Genomic DNA, 23,861 nt, shown 5'->3' with positions numbered 1-23,861 from the left:
TCGTCGTGTACAGCTCTTGAACTAAGGCAAGCGGTAAGCAAAAGGACTGTCACACCCAAGACGCAAAATAGCCTCCCGGATCCCTGCGAGCTCTTGTTTTTGTTGGCTTGTCCCATATCCTGTTTCACCCGACTACATGGAAGCGATCACTATGGCTTTACCTGAATTCGAGAAATGCTGGACCTCGGCTTCTTCAGCTGCGATGAGGAGCTTGCGCGTGCGCACGATGAGTTCTGCCAGAGGTCAATCCATTGCCCTTGCACCACTGAACAAAAAAAACGCACCTTGGTACTCGAGCTTGTACGTGATGGGCGGGTAGTCATCTGGCCCAGAGATGACAGGCATCCGATCCGAGGCGCCATGCGTGACGCGGAATCGAAGACCAACGCCCTGGTCGGTTCCCAGCCACAGGATACCGTCGCCACGACCGTCTGCCTCTTGCGCAAGCCACTCCCGCCAGGTTCTGATCACGCCCTCGCTCATGGGCACGCAGCTGGTGAACAGACCCGGTCTGGGGCCCACCTTGACGAGGTTGATCTGCGCGCAGAGCTGTGAGAAGAGGCTGCCTTCGTCGAGCGAGATCATCTCCGTTGCCGTGTCGTCGACGATTTCACCGTCAACCCGACGACGACGGTTCTCCTCTGCAATGACGGGCTTGAACGACGAATACATCCTTTTCAGATCATGCGCCTCAACATGTCCCGCATCGCTGATCTCACCACCTCGCGTGGAGGTGCCGAGATGACGACAGGCAAGATAAGGGGTCGTGATCTTGGCGCTTGGGTGATAGCACTCGAGGATGAGATCATTGCTAGACAGGGAGGCGACGTTGACGAGACGGCGATGAAGGAGGCGCGTGATGACCAGATGGAAGCGATGGCTGACGGCGGCCAGTGGGAGAAGCTCAGTTGTGGCAAAGGGGTCGAGGATGGTGACCATGATCTGGAGATGGCTTGTTAGGACGCCCTGCCGCCCACTGTCTGGTGCACGGCCAACTCACCTCGTTGGGCAGCGTCTCGACAGACGCCGCTCGCTCGTGGTGAAGCGACATGGTACCTATGGTATCGCACACAAGCAAGAATAACAACACAAATGCCCTTGGAAAACAAAATTGGCCCGGAGAGTTGCCCAAGTCAGGATCGAACCCAGGCAAGACAGACCACCGAGCGGTGATATTTATATCGACTATGTACGGATTCACTGAACCAGTCTTCTGGCACACTGTCATACGAGTCTGTTCATTGGGGAGGACTCGCAGGCGGTTCCTGGATTGCTGACCGTAATCGGTTGGCTGGTGCCGGGAAGATGAGAGCTGAAATGGGGTGGATGGGCTTCTGATAGGACAGCTGCGCCGCGCTCAGCTGGTGATTTGCATCGCAATGAGGCAGCGGGCCATTGGTTATCTGTGCGGCGGATGAAGATGCGTGCGACAAGTGATGGATTGGAATTGGGATGGTGCTGTAGGAACTGGCGATGAGATAGATCGGTTCTTGTCGACATTGACCCGAGGACGAGATGTATCAGAGGTGGGGGTGACGTATCGATATCGGTCTATGCAAACGGGCACTATCAGGCTCGTCTCTCCAGTCCTTGCTGTTCCGACCTGGTACTTTCGCGGGAGGGGGATGCGTCATGATAGGGCGCGAGAAGGGGTATCTGAATAAATGTAAACTAGCTCTATTCTTCATCAACTTCATTCCTGGCCTCCCAAACGATCTAGCAAAGGCGCGCGTCGCTGTAGCGAGACGAGCCTCTTCTTTGTCGAGTCACCCATCTTACGGTAGGTTCCCCCCAAGAAGACCGCAATGACTCCAATGAACCATCGTTTCAGCGCTTGACATATCTTGACAAACTCATCTGCAAAGATTGTAGTTCTTGGGAGAAGCCAAGATGAACAAGTTGGGGACTAAACCTAATGCAACGTGCGTTAACGGGAAAACCGCGGCATTCTGGGTGAAGTAATCTGGCTTGCTGCCTTGCTGGAAGCTGGCGGCCTTCGACACGACCTCGACAAGGCTGTAGGCCACTTCAATCAAGATCTTGGCCCAATCCCACCCCCGTCCACGGAAACTCAGTGTACCTACGTACTAGCACGACAAAACGCCATGGCATTGTCCAGTGCGAGCTCCAGGCATGTCCTAGTCAAGTCTATGACAGGCACCAGACCGCAAGCCCGCGACTCGGCCACCACAGTGGCGCGCGTTCGCTGCCGACTTTGCCGTGAGAGCGGATCACCACCGGGTATTAAAGTTGTTGAACTGTCCATGCTAAAAAGCTATGACGCAGCAGGCTCTGCGCGATTATTATTAAGATTTTGAATTATCGCTTCGTTCACGTTCCTCTGTCGACACGCCGCGTCTTCAACACCACCAGGTCGAGCACATCGCCAACATGAGCATCGCCAAGCCCAGGACAATCGCATAACAGAGGACCCTGCAGGCACTTTCCTGCGCGCGCCAAGATCGCAATCATGCCTACGCTGGCGCTCACAAACTTCAACATTCTGGTGGGCTTCCTGGGCGGCTGGATCTCACTCTTTGGTCTCGTGTCGTTCCTTTGCAAAGAGACCTTTTACCTCTCCGAGGCCCGTAAGCACGCGCGCCCTTCCATCCTCATCCCAATAGAATGCTCAGCATTGACTAACATTAACGTTTGATCCCGCGCAGTCATATCGCTCCTAGCTGGCGTCGCCTTCTCGCCCCACGCGGCGAATTTGATCAGACCGCTCGAATATGCAGGCACGCAGGCCAATGTCGAGGCCGTCACCCTGGCCTTCTCCCGCCTCGTCCTCGGCGTCCAGCTCGTGCTCGCCGGCGTGCAGCTGCCGAGCAAATACCTGCGCGTCCAATGGAGGCCCATGACTTTGCTCGTCGGGCTCGTCATGACCTGCATGTGGCTCTCCACGAGCCTCCTCGTCTGGGCCATGGTTCCCAGCTTCCCGTTCCTCTATGCCTTGGCCGTCGGTTCCTGTGTTACGCCCACCGACCCGGTTCTGTCCAACGTCATCGTCAAGGGCCGGTTCGCCGACCATAACATCCCCAAGGACCTCCAAGACCTCATCATCAGCGAGTCGGGCGCCAACGACGGCCTGGGCTATCCCTTCCTCTTCCTGGCCTTGTACCTCATCAAACACGTCGGTGCACATGGAGAGCAAGGGTCGGCGGCGGGCGCTGGCACGGCAATAGGTCTCTGGTTCGGCGAGACTTGGGGCTATACCATTATCCTGAGCGTCATCTATGGCGCTGCCACCGGCTTGCTGGCAAAGGTACTGCTGAAGTGGGCCGAGGATCGCAAGTATGTGGATCGAGAGAGCTTCCTCGTCTTTGCGATTTCTCTCGCGCTCTTCATTGTCGGAACGTGCGGCATGATTGGCAGCGACGACGTCCTGGCCTGCTTCATTGCGGGCAACGCCTTCACGTGGGATGACTGGTTCCGCCTGGAGACCGAGGACGACTCGTTCCAGCCGACCATTGACATGCTGCTCAACGTCACAATCTTCATGTGGTATGGCGCCGTGATTCCGTGGCACGAGTTTGTGCACAACAATGTGATCCCCATCTATCGCCTGATCCCCCTGGGTATCTTGGTCCTCATGCTCCGACGCCTGCCGTTCGTGTTCGCCATTCATCGCTGGATCCCGCAGATTGAGCAGGCGAAGCAGGCCATCTTTGTGGGATTCTTTGGCCCCATTGGAGTCTCCGCCGTGTTCTATCTCTACGTTACCCTCGAGTTCATCGATGGCCTTGCGGAGGGTCCTAACCCTGCAGCGGATCTGGATCAATTCAAGGAGACTGTTCGCGTTGTCGTATGGTTCCTTGCCGTGTGCAGCATTGTATGTATTTTTCGACGCCAGCCGTTGTAGGTCTATGCTAACTTTATTCCAGGTCGTTCATGGACTGAGCATTCCCCTCGGAAAGCTTGGGTATTATGCTCCTCGTACCCTAACTCGCAATCTCTCCATCATGAGCGGCGACGAGGGAGACCCGAACCAGAGGGCCGTACGAGTCCGCGGTAGAGTCGTATTTCCACTCAGCCGGGCCGGCAATCGAGCTGCGCGGAAGCAACGGACCGGCGACGCTGAGTCGCAAGCACAGACTCAATCTGATGATGAGTACATTCGCATGGGTCCCAGACTGCGTGGTTCCGTCATCCCTGAACCACCGAAGGCAGCAGACCAGTTCGGCAACAAGCCAGTCGACCAGAACCAGGGACCACTCGCATCGATGCCAGAGCTGCCCAACCGTTCGATTCGATTCTTGGATGATACGACACCGCCGGATAAGCAAGGGGACTGACGCATTTCACATCAAAGGGCGCACCTGGCTTGTTACTTCACCAGCCGTGGCTATCTAATGGGAAGGGGTGGAACAGGGCTTTATGCTCGCACAAATTCTTAGAGGTGGAATAGTAGAGCCAGGCTACCTGATCTTATAATAACATGGACCATTTTTCGTCACCACGAGGGCCTACAGAATGGCTACGGCGTTTCCAGGACTTGCCACGCCTCCAGGTATCTGCATCCATCAGCAAAGTGCGAAAAAAGGGGGGAAAATGACTGCTTCGCCTCACCTTGAGCGGCACACTACACAGGAAAAACGACCATCGCCCTCTCGCAGCGCATTTCTCTGCCAACGTCTCGAGGTCGAACATCTCCCCAATGGGCATCCCCCAGCCAGCAAGCGCCCACTGATGCACGCTCAGGTCGGGGTCGTTGTACGGTCCTGTGGCCGGGCCACGCTCGAATCCCATCGCGTCTGATGCCACGGCCGCAAATCGGTTCTCCCACAGCCAGCGCATGGAATCCCGCGTGGCTTCGAATCCGAGAAGACCTCCCGGTTGCCGATTCGGCAGGTTTGCCTGCTCCGCGGGCGAGAGGGCGTTGTACTGCGCCGTGAAGCCAGTGCGGATGAACAAAATGTCGCCGTGACGCAGCTGGATGCTATTCTCCTCCACAATGGCTTTGATTTCTGAGAGATGGATGGCCCCCGTCTCAAAGGCGGAGCGGGATATTTCATGCTTCTGTGCCCAGCCGTACCAGTCTACGAGGACGCCTCGACCGATGATGCCTCCGCTGTTGGAGAAGGCTTTCCCTCGTCAGCGACAATATGACGTCGCGCCTTGAACAATATGGTAGCCTTACTGTCAATCCCGATCGGGCCAGAGTCATTTGAAAACTCATCTTGAGTATGTCCTTGGTAGAATTGCTTTGCGCGTTGATACCCTGTTTCGTCAGATACGATACTCATGAGCCCTCCAGGCCTGCCCTTGCTTGCGCCTTCGTACCGTAGTGACGAAAGCCATCCCACTGGGTGCTACTCTGCGTATTGATGCTGATGGCATCATCATTCATCGTCATGGGCGCCTTGTTCAGGATCTCGTGGTGAAACGGCTGTCTCCCAAACGTGGGGAAGGATGGTTTGTTCAGAGGCCAGTCAAGAGAGATCCGGACGCCTTCCTGGATCTCCGAGGCAGCTGCGGCAACGACATCGGGCGTCAGGAGATTGAGCCTGCCCAGCTCGTCGTCTGGCCCCCAGAGACCCCAGGCGTTGCCAGGCGGGCCGGACGTGTCGAGTGGCAGCTCATCAAAGGAGGGGAATCTTGGTGGTGACATGATGGTTGCTGGAAGAACTGGCCGGCAAACAGTTCGAGACCAAGATCATGGCCTAGGAATTGGAGTTTCCGTGGATATGCTACATGAAGCTATACTACCAAAAGGGCCATGGATCCGGAAATCGTGTACCGAAACCGGCGATACGGCTCTGCACCAGACCAGATACCCGGCACGTCTGACATGCCAAGCGCTGCACTTGATAAATAATTAGCAGCAACCGAGGGAAAACAAGGCTCATCGAGAACCATGGCGCTGGAATCGTGGAGTATGGCAGGGATTCTAGGCTTGTAGGGACAAATGAGAGGACAGTATCGACTACTCACGCCAATCCTTCACAAAACACCATTCTTCCTGCTCTTGGCGATCCCTGTTAGCACCAAATGCGGAACCCCCCATGGGGGTGAGCGTTACCCCAGGCGAGCAATTTGACTCCGATCTTCGGCATTCTGGTGTCTTATTACGAGTCTACGTTCCTAGAATCCTTGAGGGGCGGTTAAACACTTCTCCTGATGCTGGCGATTCTGGAAAGCTCCCATCTTCATGACCAGGATGATGTTGAAGCTGAAGATAGCGTGGCCGCCCTTGATCCAAGAAATCGGGACCGAAACCCTGGGGAAGCTTTATCGCTTTGATTCCCCGGATGTACCCTGATTCCAACCCTCTGCTTCCTCCATACACGACGATTGAATATCTTCTACTCCGACGTTGGCTCTGATAGTCCGATTCACCAAGATGCGAAACCCATTCGCGCTCAAGGAACGTCCCGGCGATGAGGCACCGCCCGAGATCTACGGCTATAGGCCGTACCTGTTGGCCTTCTCAGCATCATGGGCTTGTAAGTTGACCCGAGGGAGCCGCCATCCTGGCCATGGAGCGGACACAAGGCTGACAAGAGACTCAAAAGCCGCCATGTACGGATATGACAGTGCTTTCATCGGCGGCACCATCAACCTTCCCTCCTTCCAGCGCAGGTTCGGCCTCGCAGACGCAGACCCGTCGGCAAAGGCCGATCTGTCTTCCAACATTGTCTCAACCTTTCAGGGCGGCGCCTTCTTTGGCTGCGCCATGGGCTTCTTCTTCGCCGAGCGCTTCGGCAGGAAGCCCATGCTGATCCTGTCGGCCGTCATGTTCGCCTTGGGGGCGGCGCTGCAGATGGTCGGTCACCTGGGCACCCTCTACGGAGGACGGGTGCTCACGGGCTGGGGGGTCGGGGCATCGGCCATGATCCTGCCCATCTTTGTGTCCGAGTGCTCGCCCGCCCTCATCCGCGGACGCCTGGTCGGCACCTTTGAGATTATGCTGCAGGTGGCGCTGGTGTTTGGCTTCTGGGTCAACTACGGCGTCAACGAGAACGTCAGTCCGGATGGCGACACACAGTGGCACATTCCTGTCGCCGTGCAATTTGTGCCTGCTGGCCTTCTCATCATCTCCATGCTGCCGATCCCCGAGTCTCCCAGGTGGCTGGTGTCCAAGGGGAAGCTCCAGCAAGCTCGGAAGAGTCTTGGCTGGATCCGCCATCTACCAGAAGATCACCCCTACTTGGTCCGAGAGCTGACCATGATCGAAGCGGCTGTCACGCACGAGGTCGAGTCGACGGGGCAGGCACACGGTGGTTGGACGCAGATATTCAAGGAGATGATCCAAAAAGGCATCCGTGGTAGGATTGTTCTGTGCTGCTTTCTAGTCATGTTCCAAAACTTCACGGGGTAAGTGAATCTCTTTGCGCGTACTCACTGTAAAGAGAAAACTTGATGCTGACGGCTTCGCAGTATCAACGCCATCAACTACTACTCACCCACCATTTTCCGCTCGATTGGATTCACGGGAACGTCCGTTGGTCTCCTTGCGACGGGCATCTTTGGCATCGTCAAGATGGTGGCCACACTGCTGTACGCTTTCCTCCTCGTGGACAAGGTCGGCCGTCAGCCCCTGTTGCTCATCGGCGGCGCCGGTGCCGGATTCGCCATGTTCTACCTGGCCGGCTACTCCAAGATCTCGGGGTCGTTTGAGGGTACGCCGGCCATGGACGCCGGAGCCAAGTGTGCCGTGGCCATGGTGTACATCTACGCCCTGTTCTACGGGTTCAGCTGGAACGGCATCCCCTGGCTCTTCACGTCCGAGGTGCTGCCTACGAGGGTCAGGACGCTTGGCGTGGCTTTCTGCATCTGCTGGCAGTGGCTGACGCAGTTCATCGTCGTATACAGTCTGCCTCATATGATTCTTAGGTACGTTGCAGACCCGCAAAGCACTATGGTCGACCATATGTGATGGAGCTCGAGCTAATTGACCCTTGTGTAGCATCACGTACGGGACGTTCCTATTCTTCGGCTGTTGCACGGTCCTGGCCATCATCTTTGCCTGGCTCTTCGTCCCCGAGACCAAGGGTGTTCAGCTCGAGGACATGGACCTGCTGTTTGGTACTAATGTGCCGATTCTGTCTTGGCAAGCGAGGCGAAACTATGTCGATGCGCGGAATGCTCGAGCGGCGCTGAGCGACCAAGTTGCCGCGAAGAAGGATGTAGCGGAGGTCGAGGAGGCGTAGCACAATTATGGGAGAGCACCGAGCACTAGGCCGCACTAGTTTTACAGATGGGAAGAGTCTTGGCCCTTGAATTCCATACGGCATAAGTTGTGCGTCAGGGAGGGAGAGAAAAGGTCGGCAAGGCACCAAACAAACATGAACGCCGCCGACACACGGGATCTAGTATTTTAAAGTAAATTTTGTTCGATTGCGTATACTTCGCCCTATAAGCTTTGGCAATATCGCGCAGGCTATGGTCGTGTTCCTTCTACAAGCTCCCCGTTGTCTGTCTAGATGATGACCTTGTGAGTTGCAGGCGTTTCCGCCTCCTCCCCAAAGATGTTGACATCCCAGCGAGGCTTGTCTGTTGAGTTCTGTGATTAGCGAAAAGACACGTAATGCTGTCGTGTGAATACATACTGGCAACATAAGGGATGTTGTATCTGCGCTGCGTCTTGTCGACCTGCTCAATCTCACGAATGTCGTCGGCGGTCAGGTCAATCTCCTTGAAGTTCTCGGCAATCCGCTTGGGCGACACCGATTTGGGGATGACGCTGTGGCCGCCGCTCTGTGCCCAAGCAATCCTGTAGAATTCAAAGATCAGTATGCATTTCCATTTGTCTAGTACATGCTGACGGTACTCACAAGACATTGGTAGGGCTGATTTGGTCACCCTTTTCCTTCGAGAGTCTCTCGGCCACGGCCTTGATCTCAGGGTACGTGAACAACAGTGGCTGGTCCAGCATGTTGTTTCCAAAGGCCTGGAATGGGTCAGTTGTTTTTCTAGATGGTAAGACAAACCCATTGCGAGGCTTACAGAGTATGCGGTGATGTGAATGTTCTTCTCCTTGCAATACGCTACAAGGTCATCCTGCCTAATCCGGGGGTGACGCTCGACCTGGTTGGCCGCAGGGACGACAGATGTGGCCTTGTTCAGAGCCTCGAGCTGAACATGTCTTGTTAGCTGACTGGGACTTTGAGCACACCGTCGCCTGGGAAATACAAACATGCTCAATGGTGTGATTGGACACACCGACGGCTCTGGTTTTCGACTTGGGCAACTTGGTCATGGCTGCATTTGCATTTAGTCAAGAATCCAACCGAGTCTACATTTTCGTGACTGGGGTATCGGCAGCTGACCTTTCCAAGTGTCTACGATTGAGATGCTGTCATCAATGTCACAATCGCCAACTGGCTGGTTTCCGCCAGTGAGGGGAAAGAGATCTTGTCCGACGTGCTTGGAGCTTCCCTTGAAAGAGATAGGGAAATGAACAAGATATAGCTTTCACGAGTCAGTCTGCGCACTCTTCACCACATGTTAATCCAAGGTACTCACATCAAGATAGTCGAGACCTAGCTCCTCGAGGCAGTCATCGAGGGCAGCTTCGACCACTTTAGGATCATGCTGACTGCAAAGTGTTAACGAGACAATGAACCTATGGGCGTGCAACTTACGAGTTCCATAGTTTGGAGGTCTAATAATAAGAACGGTCAGTCACTGTCATCTGGCAATAAGTAGGGATGTCAGGGGGCTTGGCAACGTACAATGAAAACATCCTCCCTCTTGAGACCTTGGATCTCTGCAAACGCTTTCTTAAGCGCATCGGCAATCTCACGCTGATTGCCGTATCTGAAACCTGTTAACACAGATGCACATGAGCTCATCAGCGAGTTGAGCATACACTTTGGCAAAATCCTGCAAGATCATTAACACTCTGCACAGATACTAGGAGTTGAGGTCAGGGGTAGCTCACCAAATGCCTGTAGCCAACTTTCAAGGCCTCGTACACACCCTGGCCTACTTCACCGGGGCCAGCTTGCCAGGTGCCATATCCCAATTGACTTTCACCCATCGTCAGCATCATGTCCTCGTGCACACATTATGCAATAGGTCACTTACGGGATTTGCTGACCGGTGTTCAGAGTGACTTTCTTGCCTTGAGACATCTTGAGTATGGTATAATTTTCTTGTTCCTCTCAATCGCATTAGTGCAAATGCCCGTATTCTCGGGGGTGACGTGGGAGTACTTATATACCCCGCTGAGTTGTAACGATGAAGGAGGACGGCGTTGAAGGTGGACTAGAATGACGCCAAGACTAGTAGCTACGAGACTACAAACGCTCCAATGATACTAACTTTGAGCTTCATTACAAATGAGCTACGTAGTTACAGGTATTCGATCCCGCAACCCCACAGTATGCCCGAGTCGAAAGTGGCGATCTTGTCCCGTGTCGCGTCTCCGTTGCAAGCCGCCTATAGTAGTGCGATCTGGATTCTAGACTGGTGCTCCCCCCGCAATCCCGATGTTGCTCTTGTGCCCAGATGGAAAAGATTGCTCTATGGGAATGTGATCGACCTTACGCAGTACATGCATGGTGACGATGCTCACAACTAGATGTAGAGCTAGGGTAAGTAGTTCCATCTTCTCGCGATCAGGACGACCAACCGTTAGAAGATGCACGTGATCTCGCGTGGCTAGCGCGTTTTGCAGCGTTACTCCTGAGCCATGAACCCATTTGTGCCTTGTCATTCATCACGTCTGGAATTTGGCAGCGCGTGGCGCCTGTGTCGTACATGTATATACGGCGGCCCGTTTCCTTCTCGCACAGGCCGCAATGAAGGCGATGTGAGGCGTCCTTCCTCCCACAAATCCTCAGCGACGTGGAACCGCGGCGTGGTTTGAGCCTCGTCCCTCTATTCCATGATTCTGGCATCCTCGCCGCCATGACCCCATAAATGTTGCACCGCGGTCAGTTGCTTTCATTCGAGTCGGCCGCTGGGCATGAAAGCAACCTCGTTCTCTACATTCTACATCAACGTGCCACTGTAAGGTTCTCACGCCTGATATGGGACCAGAGAGGCTCTATCGCGGCGCTGGTCAGAAGCCACCTCGGTCTCCGCAAGGATGAGACGTGCGCTGTTCTTCCACCCGATGCCTGGTTATCTGGCGGGTTCAATCTGTGCGTCCTTGTCGAGGCCACGGTTGCCGGACGCTTGACGCTCGTCTTCCGTTGCCCAATGTCTCATAAACTAGCCGAACGACAGTATCCAGGGACGATTGACGAAAAGGTTCGGGGCGAGGTAGCCGCTTATGCATGGATTCAGGAACACTGCCACGAGATTCGGATCCCGTGCCTTTACGCTTTCGGTTTTACTGATGGACTCCAGGTTCGGGCTGGCTAGCCTCCTCTTCACTGCTTTGTTTCTAACTGGTTACTTAGTTCAGCCATGTTGAGCAGGCACCATTTTATACGCGCATCTCCCGAAGTTTTCAGCGGTGGGTGCACCGCATTCTTGGCTTGTCTCTCCTCTCAAACTACTCTCGGAACACCACGTTGCCGACCGTCGATACTGCGTATATGCTACTCGAGTATATTAGCCCTGAGACGGGAACGATGCTGTCTGAAACATGGAACGAGTATATGCACGACGCTCAGCGCGTGCATCCCTATTCCGAGGCATGTCGCGTATTATGCTTTCATTAACCCGGCTGCCGCAAGCACATATCGGCTCCTTTCGATTTAATCCACGCGATGCCACCATCACGCTCTCGAATCGTCCCCTGATGTGTAGCACAATGCTCTTCGAGAAAAGTGGCACTCCGCGGACCATTCAACCTCATCAGACATATCAGACCACCGACAGCTTTGTCTCGGAAACGCTAACGTTATACGACAATCACCTGCTTCATGATCCCCACGCTGTTCGGGATGAGGACGATGCGCGTGAACGAATAACAATCAGGACACTGCTACGGGCTCTGTCTCACCATTTCGTGAACGCTATAATAACGGGCCCTTCCTTCTTCAGCTAACCGACTTCCACCAGAGTAATATCTTTGTGGATAAGGATTGGAATATTACCTGTTTGATGGATCTCCAGTGGCTCTGCGCTCTGCCGTCGGAAATGCTATCAGTACCGTCTTGGCTTGCGAATTGTAGCCTTGATAACATCATAGGGAAACGTTACGACCACTTCAACGAGGCACGCAAGGTCTTTCTAGATGTCATGGATGAGGAGGCGCAGAGCATACGACAGGAGCACGACATTCAGGTCACAGACACAATGAGACACTCGTGGTCTTCCAAAAGAGTGTGGTTCTGGGCCTGTCTGAGGAGTACGAATGCCTGGCTTTTTATCTTCGAAGATCACATTCTTCCTAGGTTCTCTGATGACAAAGAGTTAGTCGTCAGCCTGAAGCAGATGTCGGTGCTTTGGCGGGACGATGTTGAGGACGTTATAAAAGCCAAGGTACAAGATGAGGAGAAGTACAGGGAGGAGCTTCTTCACCTAATCAACGACCAAGAACAAGGGATTGAAAATTCTAGAGAATGATATTTCTCCCACTGTTCAGGCTACGAAAGCTACGATTTATGGATTAATGGTGGTGAAGCTGAAGGAGAGTCTGATGCTAACCTGTAGGGTAGCTGAAACACCACTGGCGCTTGGGATTCAGCGGCAGCCGCATGCAGTCCTGACTCCAGTCCTGTCGGGCCAACCAGCTGACACTGCCACTTCAGCCTGGTCAGCCGAGGCCGGCCGCGTCTCAGGCTGCGAGGCCTGACATCATCACCACCTTCATCGCTTCGTTGTGTTCATTGCTTCTACAACCAACATCACTTCCATCCTTTATCCTACTCCGAGCTCCTAACGCGATCCATCATCATGAGGTTCTCGCGCGCTATGCTTTTGACGGCTTGCGCGTCTGCTGCCACCGCCCGCTTCATCGAGAAGCACGAGGCCAACGCCCTCGAGGTCTTCCCCGCTGTCAGCGACGAGAAGTTCCTCATCGAGCTCTCGCCGGGCGAGACACGATGGGTGACCGAGGAGGAGAAGTGGGAGCTGCGCAGGGTAAGCAGGCATGCATCAATGATGTTGGCGTGCTCGCTAACACCGCGCAGAATGGCCAGAACTTTATGGACATCACCGAGTACCAGGACTTCCGTGCCGATGCCGTCGCCCCAGCTGCCGTGGACTTTCCCGGCAAGTGCACTCAGCAGAAGAACGTCAACGCCCTCTTCCGCCATCTCGACAAGGACAACATCCAGGCCAACCTCGAGGCCCTGAGCGGTTTCCACACACGCTACTACAAGTCTGATACCGGCCTCCAGGCGTCGGACTTTGTCCTCAAGAAGGCAAAGAGCCTGCTCTCCGCGGCCGAGGCGGACAGCGCGGACGCCGTAGGCTTTGACCACAGCTGGAAGCAGCACTCTGTCATCGTCACCATCCCCGGCGAGACCAATTCGACCGTCGTGGTCGGCGCCCACCTCGACTCGACGAACCTGTGGCTGCCCACTATCCTTGCGGCGCCCGGCGCCGACGACGACGGCAGCGGCACCGTGACCATCCTCGAGGTCCTCAAGGCGCTCCTGCAGGACGAAAACATTACCGGCGGCAAAGCTCGCAACACCATCGAGTTCCACTGGTACAGTGCCGAAGAGGCCGGTCTCCTCGGCAGCGAGGCCATCTTCTCCGACTACCACAAGAACGGCCGCGACGTCAAGGCCATGCTCCAGCAGGACATGACCGGCTACGTCAAGAAGACTCTCGACGCCAACAAGCCCGAGAGCATCGGTGTCATCATGGACTTTGTCGACAGCGGTCTGACAGAGTTCATCAAGCGCGTCATCGAGGAGTACTGCAACATCCCCTGGGTCGAGACAAAGTGCGGCTACGCCTGCTCCGACCACGCGTCGGCCTCCAAGTACGGGTATCCCTCGGCATTCGCCATCGAGTCTGCGTTTGAGGACTCGAACCCCCACATCCACACGACCGACGACACCATCAAGCACCTCTCGTTCCAGCACATGGTGGAGCACGCGAGGATGACGCTGGGGCTCGTGTACGAGCTGGCGCACCATGACTTTGACAGCAAGAAGGATGACGGCGACGAGCTGTAGAGCGATTCACCTGAGACATTATGTAGATACTGAGCGTTCGAATCCTATGTTATGACCTTGCCAGGGTATCACTGATATGTGCCATTTTTCTTTTCCCCATCCTACTATGCCGCCTCTCATTGCCCCGGTGGTTGCTGTGGCCATTGCGGCTGCTGTCCACCCTGCTGATTCTGTCCCTGCATCTGGTTCACCAACGCAGCTATGAGCGCTGGGTTCATGAAAGCACTGTTGCCACCCTGTTGTTGTTGCTGCTGCGGGTGCTGCTGCCCCTGGACCGCGCCCGGCCAGCCAGGGGGAGGAGGAGGCGCAGCGTGTTGTTGGCCTGGCTGCGCCTGCGGCCATCCGGGGAACTGGAACCCGAAGTTGGGCACGGCGGGTGGTTGTGCGGGCGCTTGGCCGTTCCATCCGGGGGGAGGAGGTGGTTGGAACGACTGTTGGTGTTGAGGTGGCTGTGGGTACTGCTGCTGCTGTTGATGATGATGTTGCTGTTGTTGATACCCCTGAGGAGCAGCCGAGAAGCCGTCCCTCGGCCCACTGTGACCACCGCCGCCGCCGCCGCGTCCACCTCTCCCACGACCGCCTCTCCCACCTCCTCGCGCATCGCCTCGTCCCCTGCCCCTGTGACTCGGCCTGCCTGGCTCCTCCTGCGAGACAGGGCCACTGCCAAACCCAGGCGGTCTAGACAGAGGCTTGTACGGCCCATCATCGTCGTCGTAGTTCAACTCGCCGCTCGGTCCCATGCCCTGGCCAGCCGTTGCGGGCTGCTCACGCCCTCCTCGGGTCGCGCCGTGCTTCTTCCTCTTCTTCTCCTTGAGTGCGCGCTTGTACTCCGCTTCCTTCTCGTCATCTGAGAACTCCATCTCGTCCTCTGGAACCTCCTCGTCATGGATGTTGCTGGCGTCCGTACCCTTGGCACTCTTGAGCGGCTCCGTAAAGACAAAGCTGGCGTGCTCGGTCGGGTAGAAGACCTTTGTGCCCACCTGGACACCCAACTCCTTGATCTCCTCGGCTGAGTTGAAGTGCATCGTGTACATGGGCTGCAGCACCTTGCCGATGGTTTCCGCGATGGCGCCTATGACGACGCGCTCCTCATTGCAGACTACCGACCCCGTGTCGAGAACCTGATACTCGCCTGGCGTGAAGGCCTTGATGAGAATCATGTTTTCGACAACGTGCTCGACCGCACCGAGCTCCTCAATCTTCATCTCAGGCGTAATGGTCACGTCGGGTCGTGGTATCGTCTCTTCGGGAAGTTCATTCTTTGTACGAAGGTGGGCGCCCGCACCTGACTTGCCGCCCTTGTCGCCCTCGTCGTCTGACCCGCCCTCCGCTTCCATGAGCATGCGTGCTGTTTCCTCCACCCCGAGGAGCTCGTAGCCCTCGTTGTCTGAATCTTCGTCAGAGGAGGAACCGCTGCTAGAGTCGGAGCTGACGTAGGGCGAGGAGTCGACCTCGAATTCTGGGTTCTCGTTGGCCGTGGCAGGGGCATTTTCTTGTTGGGCGGATTGCTGCTCGTTTGTAGAGTTGCCCTGCTGTGCAGAGAGTGTAGCCTCGGCGTCGTCGCCTTGAAGGCCGCCTAGCGCTGCTTCCAACGCGCTTGTGAGAGATGGTGGGCTCGCGGGGCGGTCGACCATCATCGCGTCGTCTGTCGCAGCGGCATCCTGTTGCTGCGCAAAAGCGTTTGTGTTGTTCGCTGCTTCTGAGCGGGTCGTCTCAGCCGAGTCCCCCATTACTACTTCATTTTGCGCGGCTGAAGGCGCTGGATCTGTCGCGATGGCATGGCTCGAACTGTCGGTCGGTTGTTCTTGATTGGGCTGGAGGGCTGATTTACTGCCTTCTGACCGCTCCGCAGTGGTCGCATCAGGGACAGCGACATTGTCGCTCTGGCTTTGACCGACTTGGGCATCGGTTGTCGAGCGAGACTGCGGCTGGTCTGTGGGAAGCGGACTTGGCTGGGCCTGACCCAAGCCTGGAATCTGGAAGCCAGACATTGCGCTTGGACAATGTGCAAGAATTGGCGTGCGCCCTGAGTAAAGAGAGACGAGAGACGGAGCCCTGAGAAGGTAGTCTGGGCAGGAGCAAAGTGGTATTAGGGCCCTCAGTTGAAAAGTCAGAACATTGAAAAATAGAAATTCCAGGCGGGCGATGATGTCGAAGTCCGGACATGGACCCTTGGAAAAAAAATCTAGGTGAACTGGCTACGGAAAGTGGGGCAACGTCGACACCTGCATTAGCGTCTTCTTCACTGAGACTCACCGAGCCTTCAGTGCAGGGGTAGTTTGGGCAGCGCAGGAGCGAACAGTGGACTCGGTATCTCCCCAAAAGTTGGGAGATGACATATGCGCTCCATGCCACTTCAACCTCTCACAATCTTTTGCTTTCTCACCTTTACCATCACCTTCACCTTCACGACCCTGCCCCTCCCACAGACTCAGTAGCAAACATGCCGCCCGCCCACGCGAGCCACGAGTTCGTGCATCCCGAGGCCTCACATGCTCGGAAAAAGTGAGTTTGGAGCGTTTGGTGGAGGCAGCCGTCTCCAAACCTTCGAGGACTCTCAACGCTAACTACCTGATCCCAGAATCCCAAGCATCTATGTGATTAAGCCGATCCGGGCATTTGGATATTTTCTTGCCGCGGCACTTGTCTCTGCATTCTTCGCGCCGATCCAGGACTGCGACGAGACCTTCAATTACTGGGAGCCCACACACTACCTCTCCCATGGCTATGGGCTGCAGACTTGGGAGTATTCCCCTGACTATGCCATCCGGAGCTGGCTGTACGTTGCCCTGCACGCGGTGGTGGGCAATTTTAGGCGCATCTTGCCTCACCCCGACAAGGTAGACATTGCCTTTACGATATCGCAAAGAAGGGGCTGACTGTATCCAGGTTGCCGAGTTCTACTCTGTCCGCATCGGTCTAGCATTCGTCTGCGCCTTTTGCCAGACACTCATGTACCAGTCTGTGACCTTGGCCATCAATGGTCGGATCGGTGTCATCTTTCTCATTGCTCTCATCACCAGTCCTGGCAACTTCCACGCTAGCACAGCCTATTTGCCCTCGAGTTTCGCCATGTACATGTGCATGCTAGGAGCAGCGGCGTTCATGAACTGGCGTGGGGGGCTGAAAACGACACAGGGAATCACGTGGTTTGCCGTCGCCGGCGTCCTGGGCTGGCCCTTTGCCTCGGCCCTGTGTGTGCCCTTCGTGTTGGAGGAGATTGTACTCATGGCCTTTGGCGATTCCAACGCCCTATTCGAGTCCTTCATCAGGCTAGGCAAGGGAGTCATTGCTGGCGTACTTGTCGTGGTGAGTTGTTTGTGTCAATTGGCAGTCCCTGCGCTAACAGAGACAGATTGGCGATGCGCTTGTGAACCTCTTCTTCTACAAGAAGCTGGTCATTGTCTCCTGGAACATTGTCAAGTACAATATTTTCTCCTCTGACAGGGGCCCTGATCTGTACGGCACTGAGCCGTGGACATTTTACTTCAAGAACCTCATCCTCAACTTCAACATCTGGTTCATCTTGGCTATGCTCGCCTTGCCACTGTTTGTGCTGTCAAAGGTGTTGGCGCCATCCAACCAGGGTATATCGTCCGGTCTGCGCACCATTGTGTTCACCGCTCCCTTCTACATGTGGCTGGCCATCTTTACGTCTCAGCCGCACAAGGAAGAACGTTTCATGTACCCGGCATACCCCTTCTTGGCTCTCAACGCATCCCTGTCCCTCCACATTATCTTGACGGCCATCGGATCCTCCGACCGCACGACGCTTGTCGGCAAGATCCCAGCCCGCCTCAAAGTCCTTGCCGTCGGGTCGGTGCTCGGGCTATCGACCTTGTTGTCCGCCGGTCGAGCATTTGGGCAATACAGTGGATTTTCCGCACCTCTGAAGATCTACGATCCCCTGCGCCAAGGTGTCGGTCGTAACGGAGACCTGGTATGTCTGGGAAAGGAGTGGTATCGTTTTCCCTCGTCATATTTCCTTCCACGCGACATGCACGCCAAATTCGTGCGGTCCGAGTTCCGAGGCTTGCTCCCGGGAGAATTCTCGGAGGCGCGTACCGGCTTCGGGCTCTGGAGCGGCACGTGGCTTCCCACGAGCGGTTTCAACGACCGGAACGAGGAAGACCTGACTAAATACGTCGAGCTGCCCATGTGCTCTCTTCTTGTCGACACCCAATACCCGGAGCGGACAGAGTCCCTGCCGCCCAACGAGCCGGACTATGTCGCCGACGTGGACACATGGGACATTGTCCGCTGTGAGCCTTTCCTCGATGCCGCCAACACGCACATTCTGTCGCGGATCTTGTGGGTTCCAGACCTGGCCATTGTGCCCGACAAGTACAAGCGAAAGTGGGGACGTCACTGCTTATTGGAGAGGAAAAAATAGAGCAGAACGTCCCATTCATTTGCGCCCGGTACCAAAATCAATGAGTTCTCCAAGGGAGACTGAACAGAAAATCGATATGTGCGTTGTGCTTGATGCGTAACACGGTCGATCGATGGCCCTCGGCGATTGGCGGTAGTCGTGAGGTCATCGATGACCGCCGCAAGTGCTAGGCCTTGGCGGCCATCACCACCTCGAACTTAACACACAGTCCAAACCCAGCGTCGTCACATGTGCACTCCAAGCCCTCTTATAAACCCATAGCGCAACGCGAGACCGTCCCTTTGAGAGAATGGCATCATTACTCCTGGCATTATTCGGCTGTATACATTCCACCATGGTGTCCCGCAGAGACGAAAAGGAGAAGAAGAAGGTGCAGCAGCACTACCTGCAAGAAAACATGCGCACCGGCTCCGAGGCCAATCCTTCGGTGCAGCGCTCCAAGGACAAACAAGGCGACACCCTCCGGACGAAGGCCGCGCGCAAGCTCCATGGCGAGGACGGCGAGAACCCGTCTCAGCTCGGCGACCCCATCAGCCTCAAGGCGGAAACGAGCGAGCGGGTGCCGACAAACGGCGAGGCTGGCAGCACGTCGGGTACGACGTTGAGAGGCAGCGAGGAGGGCAAGGACGACGCGAGCCGGGAATCGAGGGAGTCCAAGCTGTAAAGGCAGTCGGCGATGCTGGGGCAGCCGATGGCTAGCTGCACCAACATGGGGGATCTACGTTGGGGGATACTAGTCTCAATACATTGGGTGGGTCTCTGAACTTTTGTCATGTGTCGCATGTCGCGTCCCTAAGTTTAATTATTTAGGAAATTCCTACGCTTTGAAATGTGCCTCTGCTTTGACAACGGCTTTGAAACAATTACTCTAAGGTTCCCAGACCAGGCACTCGAAGCCGCTCGAGATGACGTGCGGCCGTGGTAGCATGGGGAATGTGAGTGATCGATGTTTGCCATAACCCCTGAGAATGGCGCAATGAGGGACAGTACAGAAGTGCGGGTCTGTATAGAGCTCACAGCGGAGAGAGGAAGATTCGGAATGGTACGCGACGCACTTGTCTCAGGCTGCCGCGCGCCGCGTGGGAATCTGTTGCCGATGTCAACGGTTCAGCGCCTGAGGGAACTCGTTTCTGAATGTACTGTAGCTTGCGGCCGCCAAGGGCAGGGCAGTATCGGGCAGTGGCCGCCAATCTCACTACGTAACCCGAATGCTTGTCCTGGCCCTATCGAAAGTGTTGGAGGAGGTAACGTGGATCCAAGCGACGCTGCCGACCCCGTTGTCGCATGCCGACGGCTCCCTTTGCTTGCCTGATGGGTCATCGACAAACATCCTCTCTGACGAGAGATTCATTTAAGCTTACTGCAAAGTGATCTTGGTGTCGATCTTCCGTGCTTTCCCCATCCCACTCACGTTAGGGGAACACGGTTATTGTAGGTAGGATCGGCTCGGACACCGGAAGCGGGGCGTGTCCGGCGCCGAGAGCGGAGCCTGTGAGCCGGGAAAGGTGGATCTTTCTCCGGCATCTACCACCGACGGCCGACGACTGCCGCCGGCCAGTCGGGGAATGCCAGGTACCTTGCTAGACCGCCATGACTCAATGGACGCCAATCAGCAACGGCGAAAAGTCTGATTGCATAAAACATGGGGCATACTTCGCCGAACTCCGCCACGACGGGAGGCTAAGTGTCTAAGAAGTGGGCACTAGGCCGGGGAAGAAGGCTGTCGTTGCTTTGGAACAGCTTGGTTCTGGCTGGGTTCCCAGCGGGAGGCGCGCGGCTTGCCGTCCGACAGCCACGACGGCTTCCGTTCCAAGGTTACTTTAAAGATCTTTTGCACCCCCAGGAGCGTCTACTGTCTCTCCCTCTTGGATTCTTGGTTTCCTCTGAATACATCCTCTGCCATTTTCGTTCAGCGTGTCTGTGATAGATTTCATGTAATCTTGTGCATGCCACGACTTTGAAAATATCATCACGCTTTCTGCTACTTTTCTCGTACTTTGAGTAGCATCTAGAGTCGTCGTTCCTCTCCGACGACGCCTTCATCGTCATCATGGCAGACGATCAAGCGCCAGAACACCCACAACAGAAACAGCCTACCAAGTTGTCCCGTGCTGGTCATTTCATCACGTCCTCTGTCCTCGGCATCGACACCAACGAGCGATACGTCCGTCAACCCGAAAGCTTGGGCACGAAAGCCTACCAAATCCTCGAACCCGCCGATATCTACCTCGAGCAAGAGCCCAGTGTCAATGAGTTCCTCCGGGAGCTGGCGCCAACCCGCGCGGCGGCTGTCAACTACATCCAGAGCCTCTTCCCCAGCTCGTCGTGGATCAGGCGTTACAGCGGGCGTTGGCTGTTGGGGGACTTTATCGCTGGCCTGACGATCGGACTGGTCGTTGTGCCACAGGCCATGGCTTATGCAATCTTGGCGCAACTGACGCCTGCGTATGGGCTGTACACATCCTTCACAGGTGCTGTGCTCTACTGGTTGTTTGGAACTTCCAAGGACATTGTGATTGGGGTAGGTTGAACTCGAGTCCCTCATGATTGCCATCGACGCTGACGTGACATCTAGACAACCGCCGTCGGCTCCCTGCTGGTGGGCCAGGTCATCAGTAGTGTTCAGGAAAAGGCACCTGGGGAGTACAGCAACGAGAATATCGCCCATGCCCTCAGCCTCCTAGCTGGCGCTGTCATGCTTTTCTTTGGTCTTTTGCGGCTCGGCTGGATCATTGAATTCATCCCGTACATCCCCATCTCGGCCTTTGTCACAGCCGCCAGCATCACCATCATGTCGACGCAGGTCCCTACCTGTCTAGGCTTGTCAGGCATCAACACTCGCGAGTCACCGTACAAGGTCATCATCGCCACTCTCAAGGCACTGCCCGACACCAAGATTGACGCCGCCATTGGTATCAGCTCCATTGTCATCCTCTTCGCCATCCGTGACTTCTGCTCATTCATGGAGAAGAGACGGCCCGCCAACAAGCGCATGTGGTCCTTCATCTCCTCGCTGCGTCTCACGTTTGTTATGCTGCTGTTCACACTGGTGAGTTACCTCGTCAACCGCACGCGTGACCTCGACAACTCGCCGTTCCGCATTGTGGGCCGCATTGAGCCTGGGTTCCAGCGGGCTGGTCTGCCACAACCAGACGCCAAACTCCTCAAGCTCATCCTGCCTGAGCTGCCCGCCATCTCCATCATCCTCATCATCGAGCACATTGCCATTGCCAAGGCCATGGGCCGCATGTTCAACTACACCATCACGCCCTCCCAGGAGATCGTCGCCCTCGGTGCGGCCAACATGTTCAGCCCATTTGTCGGTGGCTACGTCTGTACCGGATCGTTTGGCGCCTCGGCTGTCCTGTCCAAGGCAGGCAGCCGCACGCCCCTCGCTGGTCTTTTCAGCGCGGGTATTCTCGTTCTGGCGCTGTACGTCTTGACGGCTGTATTCCAGTACATTCCCAACGCGGCGCTGGCCGGTCTCATTATCCATGCCGTCTGCAACTTGATCACTCCGCCCAAGAACCTGCACAAGTATTGGCAGCTCGCACCTCTCGAGCTCATCATTTGGGTCGTCGGGGTATTGCTGGCCATCTTTGACTCCCTCGAGACATCGATCTATGTGGGCATCGCGCTGTCCTTTGTCATGCTGCTCGTGCGTCTCGCTCGTACCAAGGGTGAGTTTCTGGGCATTGTACGTACACGCCGCGTCGTCTCCATGGACAACGACAACGCGAACACAAAGGACAAGGCCAGCCCAAGCGCCTCGCCTCGTCCATCGAGCAATAGCTGCGAAACAGCGTCTGAGCGCGACCACTTCCTACCGCTCAGTCGTCGCGACGCCTCCAACCCAGATATTGTCGTCGACACTCCCTACCCCGGTGTCTTCATCTACCGGTTCAGTGAAGGATACAACTACACCAATCAAGCGCTGCACATGGACGTGCTCACACAGTGCATCATGGAAAACACAAAGCGGACCTCGAAAGAGCATTTCGAGAGACCCTCTGACCGTCTCTGGAACGACCCAGGCCCCAGAGAAACCAAGGAGCAGGACCAGACGAGCCTACCCCTTCTACGCGCCGTGGTCTTGGATTTTGCCGCCGTGAACAACATGGACATTACGAGCATCCAGGGCCTCATTGACTTTCGCAACACACTGGAGCGACACTGCGCCCCCGACGCGCCAGAAGTGCACTTTGCCAATGTGCACAACCGCTGGACGCGTCGGGCGCTCGCAGTGTCTGGATTCGGGTACCCTTCCTCGCAGAACGACGACGCACTGGGCTCGTGGCAGCCCACGTACACGGTTGCGGCGGTACTAGATCAGGAGCTGCGGCCGGATAGTAAGAAGAAGTGCGCTGTGGAGGTTGAGGATGGTGACATCAAGACGTTGACGCCAAACTCTTGCGTGGCCAGAAGGGGCATGGCGAGTGTCTGGGGCGTGGATAGGCCATTCTTTCATGGTGATCTGTGGGAAGCGGTTGATGTGGCTGTGCGGGATGCGCAGGTGAGAGATGGCCGGATGGGCTGTCAGGTGGACTGCACAACCTCTGAAGGAGATGGTGAGGAGGAGGAGGAGGAGGAGGAGGAGGAGGAAGAGGCGAGGAGGAACTGATCTAATTTGCATTTCTTGGCGTTCTTGGTTTCGACTGTCAAGATCATGGGCACAGATATGATACCATTTGTTGCATTTAGCGAGCATTGCGTGGCTAGATGATATGGACCGTCGGCTACTTACTACCTTCCCCTGCTCGCCTGTTCATATAGGCGCGAGTTTATACAAGACTTAAAAAAGTCCGCAAACTTATATATATATCTTGATTCCACTCGTATCGAGCTACCTCCGTTTCGTCTCCCTTATTACTCAGCACGGTAGCTTCAATCATACTACTCACGCTCAGATTCCAATCTTTGCACAATCACGATTTCAAACTTGCCTCATTGAAATCTAACCACTAAAGCCAGATTTGTGCACAACCAGCATGGAAGCCCAGGACTCTAGATCCACGCCTTTACTTTTTACGCTGTGCTGTTAGCAAATCCTGAGCTTCTCAACTAGCGGCCATTCGGCACAACATCGTTGAGTCTCATTCGGCTGCCTTAAAACGGCCTAGAGAAGTGAACAAATTCATATTCTTCGACAAGGGAGAGGAATGAAGGGAACTGTATTCAGATGGGAAGAGTCGACTGACAGGGAACGCAGTTGTCCATACAGGAGCTCCTTCGTATCATCAATACAGCGACGTGAACTTGGCGCCAGCAACAGACAGCAATGGTTCGAAAGAGATTCTGTCTTTGTGCGGGGGGGGGGGGGGGGGGGGGGCAGAACATTAAACAAAAAAATTTTTATAAATTAAATGAAAAAATTTTGTGGGTGTTTTATCGTAATTAAAAAAAAAACCAAACAAAAAAAATGATTTTGGCCAAAA

At 55.4% G+C, this 23,861-nt stretch overlaps 11 protein-coding genes across 11 annotated transcripts; 7 read left to right on the top strand and 4 right to left on the bottom strand.

The window, feature by feature from the left end:
• Positions 1–132: 132 nt before the first annotated feature.
• F5Z01DRAFT_632234 (uncharacterized protein) lies at positions 133–1,051 on the bottom strand (the record flags this gene model as incomplete). The annotated part of the gene is made up of 3 exons (XM_046261846.1): positions 133–233; positions 285–942; positions 1,001–1,051. The coding sequence occupies 3 exons, from the start codon at positions 1,049–1,051 to the stop codon at positions 133–135; spliced, it is 810 nt and encodes a 269-aa protein (XP_046123082.1).
• Positions 1,052–2,093: 1,042 nt separating this feature from the next.
• On the top strand, positions 2,094–4,457 carry F5Z01DRAFT_27463 (sodium/hydrogen exchanger family protein). The gene is made up of 3 exons (XM_046258706.1): positions 2,094–2,588; positions 2,667–3,832; positions 3,885–4,457. Exons 1-3 carry the CDS (start codon positions 2,471–2,473, stop codon positions 4,293–4,295), a joined length of 1,695 nt encoding a protein of 564 aa, XP_046123081.1. The 5' UTR covers positions 2,094–2,470; the 3' UTR covers positions 4,296–4,457.
• A 9-nt stretch (positions 4,458–4,466) lies between these two features.
• Positions 4,467–6,082, bottom strand: F5Z01DRAFT_685285 (putative cyclase-domain-containing protein; the record flags this gene model as incomplete). The annotated part of the gene is made up of 4 exons (XM_046265957.1): positions 5,284–6,082; positions 5,141–5,221; positions 4,570–5,084; positions 4,467–4,514 (listed from the first exon to the last, which is right to left on the bottom strand). The coding sequence occupies exons 1-4, from the start codon at positions 5,609–5,611 to the stop codon at positions 4,467–4,469; spliced, it is 972 nt and encodes a 323-aa protein (XP_046123080.1). The 5' UTR covers positions 5,612–6,082.
• On the top strand, positions 5,978–8,325 carry F5Z01DRAFT_27456 (general substrate transporter). The gene is made up of 4 exons (XM_046258705.1): positions 5,978–6,446; positions 6,516–7,317; positions 7,381–7,836; positions 7,910–8,325. Exons 1-4 carry the CDS (start codon positions 6,344–6,346, stop codon positions 8,151–8,153), a joined length of 1,605 nt encoding a protein of 534 aa, XP_046123079.1. The 5' UTR covers positions 5,978–6,343; the 3' UTR covers positions 8,154–8,325.
• Position 8,326: 1 nt separating this feature from the next.
• Positions 8,327–10,520, bottom strand: F5Z01DRAFT_642463 (NADP-dependent oxidoreductase domain-containing protein). Its single transcript, XM_046262641.1, has 12 exons — positions 10,033–10,520; positions 9,887–9,974; positions 9,815–9,828; positions 9,678–9,762; positions 9,588–9,607; positions 9,469–9,541; positions 9,273–9,414; positions 9,140–9,204; positions 8,950–9,078; positions 8,778–8,893; positions 8,553–8,716; positions 8,327–8,496 (listed from the first exon to the last, which is right to left on the bottom strand). The coding sequence occupies exons 1-12, from the start codon at positions 10,077–10,079 to the stop codon at positions 8,423–8,425; spliced, it is 1,017 nt and encodes a 338-aa protein (XP_046123078.1). The 5' UTR covers positions 10,080–10,520; the 3' UTR covers positions 8,327–8,422.
• Positions 10,521–10,667: 147 nt separating this feature from the next.
• Positions 10,668–12,694, top strand: F5Z01DRAFT_740979 (uncharacterized protein). Its single transcript, XM_046266853.1, has 4 exons — positions 10,668–11,301; positions 11,355–11,595; positions 11,634–11,908; positions 11,944–12,694. Exons 1-4 carry the CDS (start codon positions 10,870–10,872, stop codon positions 12,466–12,468), a joined length of 1,473 nt encoding a protein of 490 aa, XP_046123077.1. The 5' UTR covers positions 10,668–10,869; the 3' UTR covers positions 12,469–12,694.
• Positions 12,695–14,100, top strand: F5Z01DRAFT_642458 (uncharacterized protein). The gene is made up of 2 exons (XM_046262640.1): positions 12,695–12,984; positions 13,035–14,100. The coding sequence occupies exons 1-2, from the start codon at positions 12,799–12,801 to the stop codon at positions 14,031–14,033; spliced, it is 1,185 nt and encodes a 394-aa protein (XP_046123076.1). The 5' UTR covers positions 12,695–12,798; the 3' UTR covers positions 14,034–14,100.
• Positions 14,101–16,175, bottom strand: F5Z01DRAFT_642457 (putative snoRNP assembly factor Naf1). The gene has a single exon (XM_046262639.1). It carries the CDS (start codon positions 16,022–16,024, stop codon positions 14,150–14,152), a length of 1,875 nt encoding a protein of 624 aa, XP_046123075.1. The 5' UTR covers positions 16,025–16,175; the 3' UTR covers positions 14,101–14,149.
• Positions 16,176–16,382: 207 nt separating this feature from the next.
• On the top strand, positions 16,383–18,571 carry F5Z01DRAFT_27344 (Alg9-like mannosyltransferase family-domain-containing protein). The gene is made up of 4 exons (XM_046258696.1): positions 16,383–16,538; positions 16,615–16,873; positions 16,923–17,342; positions 17,389–18,571. Exons 1-4 carry the CDS (start codon positions 16,477–16,479, stop codon positions 18,424–18,426), a joined length of 1,779 nt encoding a protein of 592 aa, XP_046123074.1. The 5' UTR covers positions 16,383–16,476; the 3' UTR covers positions 18,427–18,571.
• Positions 18,401–19,247, top strand: F5Z01DRAFT_642454 (uncharacterized protein). Its single transcript, XM_046262638.1, has one exon. The coding sequence runs from the start codon at positions 18,716–18,718 to the stop codon at positions 19,088–19,090; it is 375 nt and encodes a 124-aa protein (XP_046123073.1). The 5' UTR covers positions 18,401–18,715; the 3' UTR covers positions 19,091–19,247.
• Positions 19,248–20,137: 890 nt separating this feature from the next.
• Positions 20,138–23,361, top strand: F5Z01DRAFT_716690 (sulfate transporter family-domain-containing protein). Its single transcript, XM_046266532.1, has 2 exons — positions 20,138–20,947; positions 21,002–23,361. The coding sequence occupies exons 1-2, from the start codon at positions 20,477–20,479 to the stop codon at positions 23,045–23,047; spliced, it is 2,517 nt and encodes an 838-aa protein (XP_046123072.1). The 5' UTR covers positions 20,138–20,476; the 3' UTR covers positions 23,048–23,361.
• The last annotated feature ends 500 nt before the right edge of the window (positions 23,362–23,861 follow it).

This window comes from Emericellopsis atlantica (genome assembly GCF_019669845.1).
Source record: "Emericellopsis atlantica unplaced genomic scaffold F5Z01scaffold_1, whole genome shotgun sequence".
Taxonomy (NCBI): domain Eukaryota; kingdom Fungi; phylum Ascomycota; class Sordariomycetes; order Hypocreales; family Bionectriaceae; genus Emericellopsis; species Emericellopsis atlantica.
This window is presented reverse-complemented; position numbering and strand designations above follow the sequence as displayed.

Excerpts from the sequence above, each read along its gene's own strand:
- F5Z01DRAFT_740979 (XM_046266853.1), top strand. The coding sequence starts at position 10,870 with ATGTTGCACCGCGGTCAGTTGCTTTCATTCGAGTCGGCCGCTGGGCAT. Across the intron at positions 11,596-11,633 it reads GCATCCCTATTCCGAGGCAT|CACATATCGGCTCCTTTCGA; the intron begins GTCGCGTATTAT and ends GGCTGCCGCAAG. Across the intron at positions 11,909-11,943 it reads GGGCTCTGTCTCACCATTTC|CTAACCGACTTCCACCAGAG; the intron begins GTGAACGCTATA and ends TTCCTTCTTCAG.
- F5Z01DRAFT_27463 (XM_046258706.1), top strand. The coding sequence starts at position 2,471 with ATGCCTACGCTGGCGCTCACAAACTTCAACATTCTGGTGGGCTTCCTG. Across the intron at positions 2,589-2,666 it reads CTTTTACCTCTCCGAGGCCC|TCATATCGCTCCTAGCTGGC; the intron begins GTAAGCACGCGC and ends GATCCCGCGCAG. Across the intron at positions 3,833-3,884 it reads TCCTTGCCGTGTGCAGCATT|GTCGTTCATGGACTGAGCAT; the intron begins GTATGTATTTTT and ends ACTTTATTCCAG.
- F5Z01DRAFT_642457 (XM_046262639.1), bottom strand. The coding sequence starts at position 16,024 with ATGTCTGGCTTCCAGATTCCAGGCTTGGGTCAGGCCCAGCCAAGTCCG.
- F5Z01DRAFT_27456 (XM_046258705.1), top strand. The coding sequence starts at position 6,344 with ATGCGAAACCCATTCGCGCTCAAGGAACGTCCCGGCGATGAGGCACCG. Across the intron at positions 6,447-6,515 it reads CTTCTCAGCATCATGGGCTT|CCGCCATGTACGGATATGAC; the intron begins GTAAGTTGACCC and ends GAGACTCAAAAG. Across the intron at positions 7,318-7,380 it reads ATGTTCCAAAACTTCACGGG|TATCAACGCCATCAACTACT; the intron begins GTAAGTGAATCT and ends ACGGCTTCGCAG.
- F5Z01DRAFT_27344 (XM_046258696.1), top strand. The coding sequence starts at position 16,477 with ATGCCGCCCGCCCACGCGAGCCACGAGTTCGTGCATCCCGAGGCCTCA. Across the intron at positions 16,539-16,614 it reads GCCTCACATGCTCGGAAAAA|AATCCCAAGCATCTATGTGA; the intron begins GTGAGTTTGGAG and ends ACCTGATCCCAG. Across the intron at positions 17,343-17,388 it reads TTGCTGGCGTACTTGTCGTG|ATTGGCGATGCGCTTGTGAA; the intron begins GTGAGTTGTTTG and ends TAACAGAGACAG.
- F5Z01DRAFT_716690 (XM_046266532.1), top strand. The coding sequence starts at position 20,477 with ATGGCAGACGATCAAGCGCCAGAACACCCACAACAGAAACAGCCTACC. Across the intron at positions 20,948-21,001 it reads CCAAGGACATTGTGATTGGG|ACAACCGCCGTCGGCTCCCT; the intron begins GTAGGTTGAACT and ends CGTGACATCTAG.
- F5Z01DRAFT_642458 (XM_046262640.1), top strand. The coding sequence starts at position 12,799 with ATGAGGTTCTCGCGCGCTATGCTTTTGACGGCTTGCGCGTCTGCTGCC. Across the intron at positions 12,985-13,034 it reads AGAAGTGGGAGCTGCGCAGG|AATGGCCAGAACTTTATGGA; the intron begins GTAAGCAGGCAT and ends AACACCGCGCAG.
- F5Z01DRAFT_642454 (XM_046262638.1), top strand. The coding sequence starts at position 18,716 with ATGGCATCATTACTCCTGGCATTATTCGGCTGTATACATTCCACCATG.
- F5Z01DRAFT_642463 (XM_046262641.1), bottom strand. The coding sequence starts at position 10,079 with ATGTCTCAAGGCAAGAAAGTCACTCTGAACACCGGTCAGCAAATCCC. Across the intron at positions 8,894-8,949 it reads TTCACATCACCGCATACTCT|GCCTTTGGAAACAACATGCT; the intron begins GTAAGCCTCGCA and ends GACCCATTCCAG. Across the intron at positions 8,717-8,777 it reads ATCAGCCCTACCAATGTCTT|GATTGCTTGGGCACAGAGCG; the intron begins GTGAGTACCGTC and ends TGAATTCTACAG.